This window comes from Vanacampus margaritifer, chromosome 15 (assembly GCF_051991255.1).
Source record: "Vanacampus margaritifer isolate UIUO_Vmar chromosome 15, RoL_Vmar_1.0, whole genome shotgun sequence".
Lineage (NCBI taxonomy): Eukaryota > Metazoa > Chordata > Actinopteri > Syngnathiformes > Syngnathidae > Vanacampus > Vanacampus margaritifer.
This window is the reverse complement of record NC_135446.1, coordinates 19,729,823-19,744,374: the sequence shown is the minus strand read 5'-3', so window position 1 is coordinate 19,744,374 and position 14,552 is coordinate 19,729,823. Positions and strand designations below refer to the sequence as shown.

The 14,552-nt window shown below is 43.9% G+C and overlaps 1 protein-coding gene across 5 annotated transcripts in view; it reads left to right on the top strand.

Moving 5' to 3' along the window:
* Window positions 1-1,132: 1,132 nt before the first annotated feature.
* Window positions 1,133-14,552, top strand: part of ppp1r12a (protein phosphatase 1, regulatory subunit 12A) — a 35,790-nt gene continuing 22,370 nt past the window's right edge. The window contains exons 1-2 of one of the 5 annotated variants that reach the window (XM_077545035.1): window positions 1,133-1,538; window positions 13,562-13,692. In XM_077545035.1, coding sequence (XP_077401161.1) covers window positions 1,302-1,538; window positions 13,562-13,692 — 368 coding nt within the window. In that variant the 5' untranslated portion in view covers window positions 1,133-1,301. The remainder of the gene's footprint in view (window positions 1,539-13,561; window positions 13,693-14,552) is intronic. The other 4 variants (XM_077545033.1, XM_077545034.1, XM_077545032.1 and 1 more) reach the window with 4 other exon arrangements.

Genomic DNA, 14,552 nt, shown 5'->3' with positions numbered 1-14,552 from the left:
TCTATTAGCAGCGTCACTTTCAGGAAGCCACAGTCAGAGTTGTCAGCGCGCCGATATCACTTGTAAGTCAGCTCGGAGGCACCACCCCAACGGTAGTGTCTGGCATTGATAGCGGCCTTTGTGAAAAACACACGGCTTTCAATCACACCCAGCCCAAACGGGCCCAAGTGCTCCCGGTCCCGTTTTAGGGGGCGCCCTGGCACTCACGGAGGGAGATAGTGAGTTTCAAGTGTGGACAATTCCCGCTCCCATGCCCTCTGTGTCACCCACTGCCTGCATTTGACGTCTCGGGGATGTGGAGGGCCACTATCAGGAAGATAGACACGGGGCCCGGCTTTCATGTTCTGAACGCCCTCAGAGAGAGAGAAAGAGAGAGAGGAATCACTCTGACTGAAAATTGTGTGGTGGGGACAACAGATAGGTGATATCTTTATCTGCAATGGTAATACTACAAATAAAGGCTGCAGGTTGTTCTTAACTGTTAATTGGGGGGATGGGGGGGGGCTTCTATTACTGTAGGTGCTGCTGTTTTGGTTAGCAACAGAGTAAACAATAGCTAATGCTGCTTTAGCTTTTGGAGCTCTCCTCAGTTAGCCACAATGGCTGATGAGATTTGGGTTGCAAGCTCTATGCATTTTAAAAATATTATTAAATGATTAATAATAGTATACGTTTATTTTATTTATTTATCTGAACATCTAAATATATCTTCTATATTCACCAGGATAAGTGAAAAGTAGATATAGGCTACATTTGGTTAACTTTTATTTACAGACGGAAGGAAGAAAAGATGTTAGGAAAGAAGAAATAAGTGAATGAAGTTCGGATGGTACGAAAGAAAAGAAGGATGCAGGCCGTATGACAGTGTTGATATAAATGCAGTTCATCTATCCAATTCATATTTATATAAATAAAATAGTTGTCTATAGGACGTCATAGCGGTGCCTACTGGCTGTTATGTAATATTTTCAAACTCTGCCTCGTCTTATTTGGTGTACACAGTCACAGTCTATAAGGGATTACCCGGCTCACTCTCTCTCTCTCCTCTCCTAATCCACAGTGGGTGACGTCACACTGCAGCTCCTCCATCGCGGTCATCTCGCGAGACTACGATGCAACAATCCAGCCGCCCTCTTCTCGCGCTAACGTCGATCTCCGATCGTCCCTCCTCCTACCCCGGTCCGCCCTCCTCCTCCCCGCAAGCCGCCCTCCCTTCCCACGCCCCAGTGCGCTGTGGGATAGTGCCACTATAAAGTATATCCTCTCTCGGACGAAGATAAGAAGCCCGAGACAGGAGGGGGATGAAGATGGCGGACGCCAAGCAGAAGAGGAACGAGCAGTTGAAGCGGTGGCTGGGCTCCGAGACGGACCTGGAGCCGCCGATCCTGAAGAAGAAGAAAACGAAGGTGAAGTTCGACGATGGCGCCGTGTTCCTGGCCGCTTGCTCCAGCGGCGACACTGAGGAGGTGCTGCGAATGCTCGACCGCGGCGCCGACATCAACTACGCCAACGTCGACGGGCTCACAGCCCTCCACCAGGTTGGTGTACCCACCCGCGACCCACAACCCGAGCCAGGCCCGGCCGCGATCGGCTATCTCCGCCGCTACGAATGTCCCTTGAACACCTGTCAAGTGGAAGCCATTCTCCTCCCGTTGTTTACCTACTTGGAGCCCCGGAGCACGGTCGCTTACACTGCCCTGCTCCGACTGCTCATGTGTTCAATTCCATTCGGTATTAGTCGTGTTTTGACTTGTGTACACGTAGCGAAGTTAACGGCTCTGCTCGTTGTTGTCGGTGTTGTTTTTTGAGCCTTTTGGGGTTCTTGTACTTTCATGGCCGTCAACACACACCAGGCGATAACCGGAGTCTTTGGGCGCCGTCTAATTGCTGGCAATGCAGCGACTTTAGGGCTTCAGTCAGATGTGTCATCTTGTGTTTTTGTATTTTTTTTCACGTGGTAATTGGCGGTTAGGTGTTGATACTTTGGTTGGTGTTGTCACCGATTGAGTCTTCATTTATTTTACAAGGTAGAAATGAGCGTGCTGTGGCTAAGTGGTAGCGGCTAAAGTCGGTTTGTTGATAAACCCCCGTTGGCAACAATGGCTTGTTGGCAAGTATATTTTATTACGATCACACATTTGTGTTGCCCACCGCTTGATTTATTGTCTTGTTGGTATTATTATTAACACATTCCGCAGTGCAGTGTTGGTTTCATGGTGAATTATGGCTGGGTTAGCAGGTAAATGCTAATGCTACGTTAGCTCAAGTATGTAGCTCCAGTCAGCCACCATTGGTCGTTCATTTGCGTTTGTCTTTGTAGTTGCTTGAAAGACCGTCAAGTCAGTGGGTAACGGTTTGCCCCAACAAATATGACATTTAATGACTTTTAATGTGTGAACGTGTGCTTTTAAATCCACTGACAAGTCAGCATTCCCGAGCTAGCTACTACCCCGCTAGCGAGGCTAGCTGTTCTTGCAGTCAAATGATGAGATGGCAGCTCTTTGGCCTGACGAATTGTCACCATTTACTCGTCTTCCTTAGCTAAACATGATCAAATATCACATTTGTGTATCATGTGTTAACAGCACATGTCAAAAGATTGCAGAACTGCGCCTTTTACGAGACGCTGTCACAATTAGATCTTCTTAAGTGACTCAGATGTGTACTCATTTGAAGTTTCATTAAATAGTCCAATTTGTGCTGATACAGCATTCATCACAGCCTGTTGTTGTGTTTCTGATGGCCGCAGTTATATTTTTAGCAGTAGTCTTGATGACAGCAGCTTTGTTATTGATGTTTTAACACATTTGTTCAGGTGCTATAGTTGGCTGGAGAGCAATGCGAAAGTTTTGGTATTGAACCTATAACTCATGCATAGATATGGAGTGATGTCACCTTCTTACCCATGTGTCATCTGCTTACCTTGCTCCATTTGTCAACACCTGTTAACATTTTGGAAGAATCACAAAGACTGTGCATCTCTCTGTCTTTGTCACCTTTTATTAAAATGTAGAATGAATACCTCCCTCCAGTCCTCCCTCTCTCCTTTTGCGTAAAGATCGCAGTTGCCTTTTTTTGGGATGACGACTCGCAAGAGAGCGCTGCCCCACAAATGTAACCATCTCTGGAGAGGAGAAGCTCTGTGCGTGTGCGTGTGTGTGTGTGTTGTAGGGCATGTGATGTTTTTGCAGGGTAGGCTTTTTAAGGAGCTAAGGTGGCACTGCGGGAATTTGCGCCCTGGCCCGTTAATCCTAGAAGTCAAGATGATGACGACTTCGACTAGACGACCCATGTTTTCATGAAAAAGAGCTTGCCCGTCTTTGTCACATTGGCGAGGGAGGCCTGGAACGTCGCTCTAGGGTGAGGGGGGATAGTGGCATATCGGTCCCAAAAGCCGTTGACCGGGGCAGGGTTATAAATATCGTGGCCGCAAGTTTTCCCGACTGTGTTTCAAGAGATGATGCTAACTTTGGCTATGACTCAGCCGGTGGCCACGCTTTGTAGTGGAGGGCCCGGTGTAATCTGGCATTGAGAGGGGGTCACCAGCTGCCTGTCACGGCGCAGAATGGCCACCGTAGGCAGAGAAAGGCCATCGGGTCTATCAGAAGCACTGACTATTATTTACAACCTTATTTGTGGTCTAGTGTCTTCATTTGGTAGCATTTTTCTTGGCTGTATTGCTTCCACCAGAATTTAGATTAGATTTGTTTTGTTGTCCAATCAGATGTCAGTCTCTGTGTGGTTTCAGGTCAATCTACTCTGCCCCCGGGCCTTCACAATCAAGTAGTGCTGGTAGATGTAACTTAAGATGTAATGCCATTGGGACAGTTTCTTTAACCAATCAGATCTCAAATTTGTCCTCACAGTGATTACGTCAGCAGTTTTCCACCTTTTAGATTGGTTGGTAATCGCCAAGTCGGTCAACTAGCAAAACACGTTTTTAGTGATTGACACACATCAATAATGCCTTTAATTAAGTTTTGCTTTTTCCCCCCACATTTTTGTCTTGCTAGATAAAACATTCAGAATAATTCCGGATGACATACGTGACACAAGGGTGCTTTTAGGTCACATTTTTGTATAGCATTGATTGTTTTTATAATTGCAACATGATAGTGATGTATTTTTATTTATTAATTTTTTTAAGAGGCTTATGAAGTGCCGTCTGAAGGCCCAGGTACAAAGTTTATGGCCCACCAATACCTGTAGGTGCATTTTTGTTTCCGCGCTGGTAGTTTCAGATACAAACAACAACGAGGCGCTCGGGTTGAGGTGGGCGTACAAAAGTGGAAAGCGCGTCCTCCGCTAGAAATGTACTACGGCGTCCTCTTTGCTAAACTGGTCTCGGGAGCGTAACATTCCGAATGCCGTCGCCTCGGCCTCCGCATTCCTCACATGACAGTATTTGGAAACCATGGCAAAGAGCGAGCGGCGCAGACATTCCTCAGCTGTCACATACCCCCCCCCCCCTTCCCCCACCCCTCCCTCTATGGCCTGTCCCAACGCCACTGAGCTCCATCAAGCCAATTAGCGTGGAGGTAACCACGGCTTGTTGTGGCCTCTCGCAGGAAAGCTCCACATTGACCCACACCTGAACTTTTGCTTTTCTCCCGCCGGGCCAACGTAGCTCACGCCCGATTCGCGGGTCCGTCCGCCCGCCCACCCCGAAGTCTGTGAATTTATCTGGAGCGGTCGCCATGGCGACGACGACGACTCGAGCAGAGTGTGTTGGTGGATTTGCATGTACAGAGTGGGAGTTGCATAACCGAGGGTGAGAGGCAAAGCGTTTGGCGGAGCTCAACGGCGAGAAAATGAGCCAGGCTGGCGAGTTGCGACCGACGTTGCCACGGAATGCTTGCGCTAGCCGCATGTGGTGGGCCGCGTTGCGTCCAGTCAGCCGGGCAGGGACGGCCACCCGCTCTTGAGGTTCCCTGATGGATGACTCGGGGAAATAAACGGTCATCTAATACATTTCAGATCACAAGAGTGAAAATTCAGCTGGACAGGGAGGACATCGAGTATCGACCGAAAAATTTCCTATTAGGCCTTTTATTACAGTCGGAGATACATAAATATTCATTTCATTCAATACTACGTAGTGTAACCAACTCTTTACTGCAACTTAACGTTGAGCAGCCTGCCATTATTTCCTCACCAAACCTTTCTCTGAGTCATCTTGAAATTTACCACCCTGCTTTCTCTGGTCTCAACCCCTTTTATGATTTTGCCTGGAAACTTCCATTGCTATCAGCTGGCAGCCACACTTAACATTTTAATCACCCCTCGTGAGTTATTGTTAAGCATCCTTGGTTTCCAACACGAGGTGATATTTTCACATCTCCCATCTTGCGCTCACCTGTTTAGTGCCTCCCATTAACAACCACCAGACCCAAAAAGTCCCTCTAGAATTGCATGCTTTGATGGTGACGTCTGCATTAGTGTCTTGAAGCTTTTTCAAGATTTCGTCTCAAGAAAGAAACTCTGGATGCTTAGGAGGACTATCTGAGTTTGGAAGTGTTGAAGAATTCGAATCGCAGAGCTACTTGATTCAGGTCGATACAAGTAAAATGTCACTATTTGTTTTTAAATTGTTGATGTTCTGTTATGCGCTTCTTTATCTGTATGGATCCATTTTATCCCACATGATTGTAAGCCTTTGTTTGCAAAATGAGGGGCTCGTTGAGATTCACTGGTGCACTTTGTAACATTTTTGCTGAATACATTAAGGTGCACCTCAATAATTTATGGACTGTATTCTCGATGTTCTTGATTTGCTTTTTTGTTTTTGTTTTATTTCGCCAGTCTGACCGTCTTAACCTTGACATCTCTGCTAATGATGCAAATTCTCACATACTGATGCTGCTGTTTTTCTTCTTCTCAAATGTCTGTTTTAGCATGTTAGCTGTGTTTCTGGACCTTTCTATAGCACGCTGTCATCATTTTGATGCAATTAACCACGCTTTGTTAAACCTGGAAATCAGGTCAACCACAATCTGTGGCCTGTTTTTGGTATAAACAGATGGCAGGAGTGAGCACGTCGGGCAAATTCAGCTCCAGGAACAGTGTTGGGGAATCTCAGTTTTCGAGCTGGCAGCGCTCGGGTGACTAAGCGCATACATTCTCGCGTCTGTAATTGGCAGGTCTCTCCATGTCGAGCCGACCAACCCCGTAATCATCCAGCAGGAAGTCCCTGTGATGTTGATGATGTGATGCCAGGTCGGCGGCGGCCGCGACTCGCCGGTGACGCTCACCTTGAGTTCTCTCTGTTGAGAAACACAAGGCGATAAAGTTATTTTAGAACACGTCACCGTAAGTTGCCGAGTATTCCGGAGAAGCGGCAGGTTGGAACTGGTTCACCCTGGGTCGCGAAGAGGAATTCCTCAGGGGGAGCAAACCTGCTGCTACGCATCCGAGCGGACTTGACCCAGGCACCCCCCAAAAAATTTCAACTGCCGCGTCCGCTTTTTTAAATGTTTGCCGGATGACTTCAGCTCATCAAGGCGCTCGCACCCTGTGTCATCTCGTCTGTCTGTCTTGTGCTTCCGAACAAAAACGGCGGCGGTGATGGGAGGGCCGTGGCGGGGTGGGGGTAGGCTGGTTTGCTTTTTACGAGCCGCCTTGGAAGTGCAAACACCTGGACGGAGAGACGGCAAATTCCTCATTGTGGAAGCGCGCGTGTCCATTTGTTGTCCGCTGAGAGACACATTCCTTTCGCCCTGGTCTCAAAATGGCCGCTACCAGAGTTATCGATTTCGGTACAACATTTGCGTACGGGCTAAGTCCATTCATGAATAATAGACACGCACCCTAAAAATGGTACTTGCCTTTTATAAATGGCTTAAAGCAAAACATTGACCCCAAAGCACCTGAATATCTTTTTAAACACGTCATACAGCAATTAGCCCCTTAGCTAATTCACGAGCGGCTATTTTCAACGCAGTTCCCAAGATGGCCTACAGTTTTACAGCATTTTGAAGGCCCACAGAATGTTGTGTATGTTTTCTGCTTTTCATGGCAAAATAATCATTTATTGATCTCATCTTTTTCACAAGTGCATCACGCAGTTTCAATTTTCAATTGGGACACATTTTGTTTTGAGTGTGAGGCAGCTAAACTTATACGACTTTCAACTGATGGTATTTGTTGCCCTCATAATTGACGTGACGAGCCGAGATTTGCCGCCTAGTCTTTCTCATCTAGTGATCTGAATCCAAAGCGATGCAATGCTATGCTGCCATCTACAGCGATCTGTTTGTCATTATAGTGGTTTACAAACTGGAATTTCAGACTATTCAACTTTATTGAAAGAGCACTTTAAAAACAACAAAGCTGCATGCAAAGTTCTGTACGTGTAGTAAATCTGGGTGAGACCATCTTTCACACCGACATGCTTAACAACAAACTTCAATAAATGTGTCGTGGCAGTAAATGTTTAAGATAGGCACATTTTATGTGTTACGTAAAAATCGGTGGGTGTTTACTGTGGCCCTTATTTTATTCACTGTCAAACCCGCCAAAGCTTTGCAATATGTATAATGTGTAGTCTATTTATCAAAGTGTTGTTGACAAGACGTGAGATTGAATTAAATTTGCCCTGGTGCGCTTTTGTGTTTTATAGAGCTTGAAGGCCAGGTCACCCATAACACTTAAATTGAATGTTAATTGACTGCTGAGTGAATAATTAATGAGCGCCCACCCGAGCAGCTAAGCTCATTTGCATAAGGCGACTCACGAGTCGAATTAAGATTTATGAGGGCTGTCGGCTTGAGTCAAAACGACACCTTTTGTGTTCACAAATAGCCAAAAATGCCTATATTGATAGTTTCAATCATAAATGTGCTACAATCTATGATGGACTGCTTTTTATATAGCGCTTATATCGACACTTCCGCCCGAAGCTCTTTCCAATGCTTCACGCACACACATTCATACACCAGTGGTCGGCTGCTCCCATGCAAGGCGCTGCCAGGACCACTGGGAAGCGAATCGGGTTCAGTGTCTTGCTCAATGGACGAGCACTCTACCACGGAGCCATGCCGCCCCAATCCCAAACGTGACAACAATTACTGTGCTACTTTCCTATTTGGGCTGTGGGATTCGAGTGAATTGCTTAAAAAAAAAAAGAAAAAGAAAAGAGGAACAATTCCTCCTTAGCAGATTTCGTAGCCTGTTGACGCACAGACTTTAAAGTCGGACACAGCATTGGCATTGTCATTTGTCTTTAGTTTTGTTTACTGAAATTTGTATTTCGGGATCTTTGGTGCCATCAAAAGATCACAAAAAGTGCAACTAGTTTGTGCAGAAAAAAGAAGCCCAACAAGCGAATTTGTGACCTTGCGTGTGATTACTGAATGACTTTCTTGTAGTCAGTTTGAAAGGCTTTCATATTGCAACGTGTACAATCGGCATTTCCAGTCAGCTCCCCGCCAAGGAAGGCGACGTTATCTCACTTCCTGGATGTTCACGTGGAGGAGGTGTTAAACAAATGACACGTCGGTGGCTCTCCAGGATTTCTCTGCATGGGAGCGACGGGCGATCGGAAAGCGTCGCCGGAGCCCTGAAGAGCAACAGGAAGTGGCTGTTTATTTTTCTCATTTCCTCTTTGGTGAGGCGGCCTCCTTCCACTCCCCTCTCCTGTTATCATCGCACATGAACGTGTGTGTGCATAGCCCCGCTGCCCGTCTATATTGGCTAATGATTGGAAATGGGGAACGGCACGGGAATATCCGCGCACCCTCACTCCAGCTACAATCTCACCGGCATTTTTTTTTTCACCCTCTCCTTCCTCAATCCTGCTCCTTTTTTCCACGGGAATCCCAGGCCCTTATATGGTTGTCATCGGTAGCAGCTAGAAGGCAGTGTGTGTGTGTCTCTTTCTGTGTGTGTTGCAAGTGAGCTCATCTAGTAGTGTGTAGGGACCCAGCTGGTCGCCCTGTAGCCCCCTCCCCCTCGTACCCTCTGGCCTCTCCAACCCAGCCAGCAAGCACAGGAGCTCGATTATACAGCATGTACGCACTCTTCGCACAAGTTGAATTTCCTAATCTTTCTTTGATCTTTTTGACGTTTTTTTGTGTTGAGCACGTCCCCCTCGGACCCCCACGTCCACAGAGGAATTCCTTTTGTGGAAGCGGCCGCAAGAGGCGCCGGATGACGAGGGCCGGCAGGCGTGGCCAGAGCGCCGCCGATGCCTGAAAGCCCCGAGGCTAGGAGTAATACTTATCTGGGAATTTCTCCACTGGTATGCTAGTCCAGAGCTGAGAGAGGGCACTTTTGTGGTTGGCGCTGTCGGGTGAAAGCACAGTTTGTGGCCAAAAAGCAAAATAAATCCACACAGAGGAGCGCCGGGAAACGCAATCCCTTCCTCAAGGCTGTTTGACCCTCAATCTGTTCCTGTTTCACATTCAAAATTGTCTTCAAAGAAATAATGCACAATTATTCTGTCTGCATAAAAAAAAAAAAACTTGACATGAACAAAAAGTTAACATTGTTGGAGTGGAGTTTTTTTGTGTGTGGGGAAATTAATTACATTACAAAAGCTCCTTACCACTTTATGGGCTACCTTCAGGGGCCGTGGGAATACCTTGTTGAGCGCCTTTTAATTGTTACGCCTCCATTTTGTTTGTTTGGGACAGCACAACATGGCTCACATGAATATATATATATATATATATATATATATATATATATATATATATATATACACACACACACACATACATAGGGGTGTGAATTGCTTAGTACCTGGCGATTCAATTCATATCATGATTCATAGGTCACGATTCGATACCGATTAATCCCGGTACAAATCTATAAATTGATTATTGCGATTTATTATCATTTTTTTTACTCAAATTTAGAAAATACTCATCAGTAAACTTGTACATGTACACTGTAAGATTTGTATGAAAATGTATTTATTTATCTGAAAATTCAGGTTTATAACTGAGCCACTGCATTTAAAAAAACAGGTTGCAGTCTGTTTCATGTTTGAACAGCACTGAAATAAAATATTGAGGCTTAATGTTCCATTAATAGAACATTCTTCCATGCTTAATGTGTGAATCCTAACCCTAAGTAAGACGTTTTGGTGAATATTCCCATAAAAAAAAAAAATGCTTAAAAATAGATTTGGCTGCATATCGAATCGATTCGAGAATTACGCGCTGTAATATCACGATATATTGCCGAATCGATTTTTTTTCTAACACCCCTTTTATTTATATATATATATATGGAGGAAGCACTTATTTACACCTGATTAAAAAAATAAAAATATTTCTTTTTAAAGTTGATAATGGGGGGAAAAAAGTGAAACTTTTTCTTTGAATAATTTTTCGCTAATGTGAAAATAAATTTCATGTTAAGACTATCACCTTGTCCTGCTATAATACCAATTTGTACCTTTTGCGCTTTTTTCTTGCGGGTTCCTTGTGTGCCAAAGCCTCGCTTGCTCTCGCCGCTTTGCACCGGCTAAACAGGTTTGAATGGCAACGTGTCTGCCGGAGAGTGACTCACTGCCGCTTTGAATGCTCCACTGTGTGCAGCTTAATGGCCTTCATCAATTTATTAAGTTGGCGGCGGGCGCGCATCTTTGTCCCTCCTCGACCAGAGTTAGGCCTGGATGATATGGCCAAGAAATAAAGTCAACAATTTTTTTCAGTCATTCTGGACAATTTTTTTTTTCTAATAAACCCAACAAAAATATTTTCAAAGATGTCATTTATTCAAAAAATATTCCTGCGCAAAATGTTCGGACAACAATACTGTATACCGATTCTAAATCAGTTTCAACGTAAACTTGACATTCATACTTTGCGCTTAAATGCCGCAATTAAGTAGTTGGTAGCTATTGTAAACAAAACACGTCTTGTAAAGTGCCCAATCAGCATTTTGACACTCGTGCCAAATTACAACTATAAATAACATTTGGATGTAACAGAACATAAGAACAGCTTTTAATAGTCTAGAAGAAGACAAGAGTGTGTTTGTTTTATATGTACCTCGATGTCACGATTTAGCAAATTTTCAAAGATTCAATTTCTTTTTTCTTCTAAATTTTAGCTCAGTATTGTTCATTCGATTTGACATCATCATTGCTCTCCTTTTTTTTTTTTTTTTTTTAAAAAATCCAACAAATCAATTTAAAAAAATTTAATAAATGTTTTTTTTTTTTTTAAATACATATACATATATATATATATACACATGTGTGTGCGTGCGTGCGTGCGAGCGTGTGTGTATTCATCAGTTCACCTAAAGCCCATTAAAAAAAAATCCCATACTAATAATATAATATAATAATAAATTGCCAGATGCAGAAACATCAATGGAAGTTATCACGATGTAGTGGCTCTCGCTAACAGACAGAATTAAGTAACCGGAATTAGGTTAAAAAAAAAAGAAGAAGATTCAATTTCTAAAATGACCATTAATTTAATTTAATGCTACACCCCATTATCATTTCGTCAGGCTGCTTACGGTCCACAACACGGGTGTCAACGTTTCAATTCAAGGTACCACTGGAAATGTAAAAGTACGGCAAATGTCTGCGTTTGACGCGTACCTTGGTTAACGCGCAACATTAATTGTTTCTTTTTAGGAAATGACTGAAGCCAACCCATTCAGTGTGGTTTATTATGCTATAAAAACACTAATAATGTTATTTAAAAAATGCTTTAGCTTTATTTGGCCATTTAAATGCTGCTGGATTTTTTTTTTCTCGACATAACTAACCATGAGATCTTCTGTACTATGTTTATAAACCAACAAGTGGCGAGTCAGCTATGCCTCTTGTCCCTTGCCTAATATGTTCTGCACTATAACCCAAATAATCATATTACATAATTGCCTTCTTCCTTACTTTTAAACAAGGAAGAAGGAACAAGGAAAAATCGAAGCAGTTCTCTTGAATATGACACCTTTTTGCTCAAATCAAGAGTGTGTGATTGTCTTTCCGTCCTTTAGCCCCATCGTTGCTTTTTGAAATGATCTTTTCAGTTGTTGTCCACCTGCGGCAGAAGATGTTCCCTTCATGCACACACGCAGGGTGAGATAAGCTGAGCGCAGATACTCGGCACCCTTGGCCATCTACGGCCGTGCAAAGCAACCAAATTTGGACAAGGATTGCAGGCAGATAGACGTGTGCCCTGAACGTGAGGCCACTCTGTGCGTGCGTGTATATATGTGTGTGTGTGTGTGTGTGTGTGTCTATCTGTTGTCAATGACTTTGTTGTCATAGCAACCCCGGCAGAGAGAGAGAGAAAGAGAGACAGTCCAGGAGCTGTGTTGAAGGATAGTGGGTGAGAGGGATTTTTATGAGTGCTCTGTGGTAATTGGATTGTATGGCAAGTGTAGCTATGAGTTCACTTGTTTATTCTACCAGTCGTGTCAGGGCAGCATGTTGGAAGTGAGGTTAATAGATTTGCCTTGCAGTTCAGGCTTACCTGGGTTTTTTTCTGGATGATCCAGTCCGTAATCACTCGCATGTCCACAAAATATTGTTCATTGAAGAATAATTTGTCCAGATTAACAACTACAAATGTGAATCCTTCCCAGATTCACATAAATCAACCTTAAACATTTCTTGACAATAAAATGTTAAATGTGATCTCACTAGTCTAAACATGACATTCTGATTAATATTACATTTGTGGAATATGAGTTACGAAGCAAAATCCAGCCGTTTTTGTCCATCTCAGGGGGCGGCCATTTTGTCACTTGCTGTTGACTGAAGATGACATCACAGTTGCTTAGGTCTCGGATAACAACCAATCACAGCTCAGCTTCAGAAAACAGGTGAGCTGTGATTGGTCGTTGCCCGAGCCCTGAGCAACATTAACTCTTTGACTGCCAGACGTTTTCAGAAAAGGGATGCCGTGGGTGCCAGCCGATTTAAGCATTTTGACTGATCTTTCAAGGTCCACAGAAAATTATGTGTTTGGACTATGGAAACACACATACTACCAAATGAAAGATTGGACTCTCATCTTTTATCAGGAAAAAAAGTTTGTTTCTACCTTATTCCGTTCTTCAGTAATCAACAATAGAAAATGGTTAGTTTCACCTCTGTTTTGAAACAAACGTCTTTTAACGTCTTTGGCACTCCTCCATAGGATTTTACTAAACGTTATTTAACGTTTTTGGCAGTCAAAGAGTTAATGTCATCTTCAGCAAGTGGCAAAATGGCCGCCCCTAAAATGGATAAAAAGGGCTGGATTTTTGCTCCATAACTCATATTCCATAAATGTAATATTAATCAGAAAGTCATGTTTAGACTCGTGAGGTCACATATAACACATTGTCAAGAAATGTTTTAAGGTTGACCTCCCCTTTAAATGCGTCTTTGTTCATGTATCCATGTGATCAATGTATGGTGACATTGACAAGCAGATCAATTTGAAGCTCTTCCACTAGATGGCAGAACATCCAATTATCAAGTGCGTGTATATACCTTTTGTGATATTTATTGTTTGGTGGCGTGCTGTAAAATATCCGCTTTTTGGCAGAGGCTGTTGCCGTGTCATTCAAACTGACTGATTGGTCATCTCCCCCCCTCCCCCAGGCCTGCATAGACGACAACCCGGACATGGTGACTTTCCTGGTGACGCACGGGGCCAGCATCAACCAACCCGACAACGAGGGCTGGATCCCCCTGCACGCCGCCGCCTCCTGCGGGTACCTGGGCATCGCAGAGTGAGTGGCGTCCCCGTAAACAGCACAACGCATCCGGTTTTGTTTTGCTGGGATCGGGGTCACGTTGTCAGGAGAATATCGAAACAGGTTAAAGGGAGCGCTCAGTTCCCGTTTCATGACCTGATTTTCTGTCGCTGTATGGCCAGGCTACACATTTAGCCACACTTTTTTTGGAAGCATGGGGAGGATCTAGAGCAATTCAGTGGTATCCACATGCGGGGGGGGAAAAGTAGAAAGGAGAAGTGGAGCCACGGGTGAAAGCAAAAGGGTCAAGTCGCTGGTCAGACTGGTGACTAATGGAGACATTGTGTCACAGAGGGAAGAAGAAAAAGGCTCGTTTTAGTCCCGACAGTCCAGCGAACAACAACTTGGGACCACAAAGCGGCCAATGTCGAGATGCTAAGCAAGGGGTCAAAGGGGAAAGTGTGGCCCAGGGGTCCACTCCGATCTTTAAACAGGCCCACAGGGGCATTTACTTTATTGAGATTCCTGTGATATTTGTTGTTTTAGTTGATGTTGGAGACATTTTATGTTTGACGAAAAATGACTTTGATCTCATTTAATATTGAAATTGATTTATCCATCAATCCATTTCTTATAGTCCACATTTGGGCTGAGCTGACTTTGTGCGAGCGTCTGAGTACACCCTGGACAGCAATTCATTTACTGTAAATAATAAAATACAAGCTAGTAGTAAAATAAATACTATTTTGAATAATTATTTAACACAGAATGTATATGTCAAAGTTCATGAAATCAATCATTTAAAAAAGTTACCGTAAATACGTTTTTTAAATAAATTTGACACGCCCTTTGGTAATACTATGCCCGTCTTTGTTACCTAATGAACACTCTTCTCT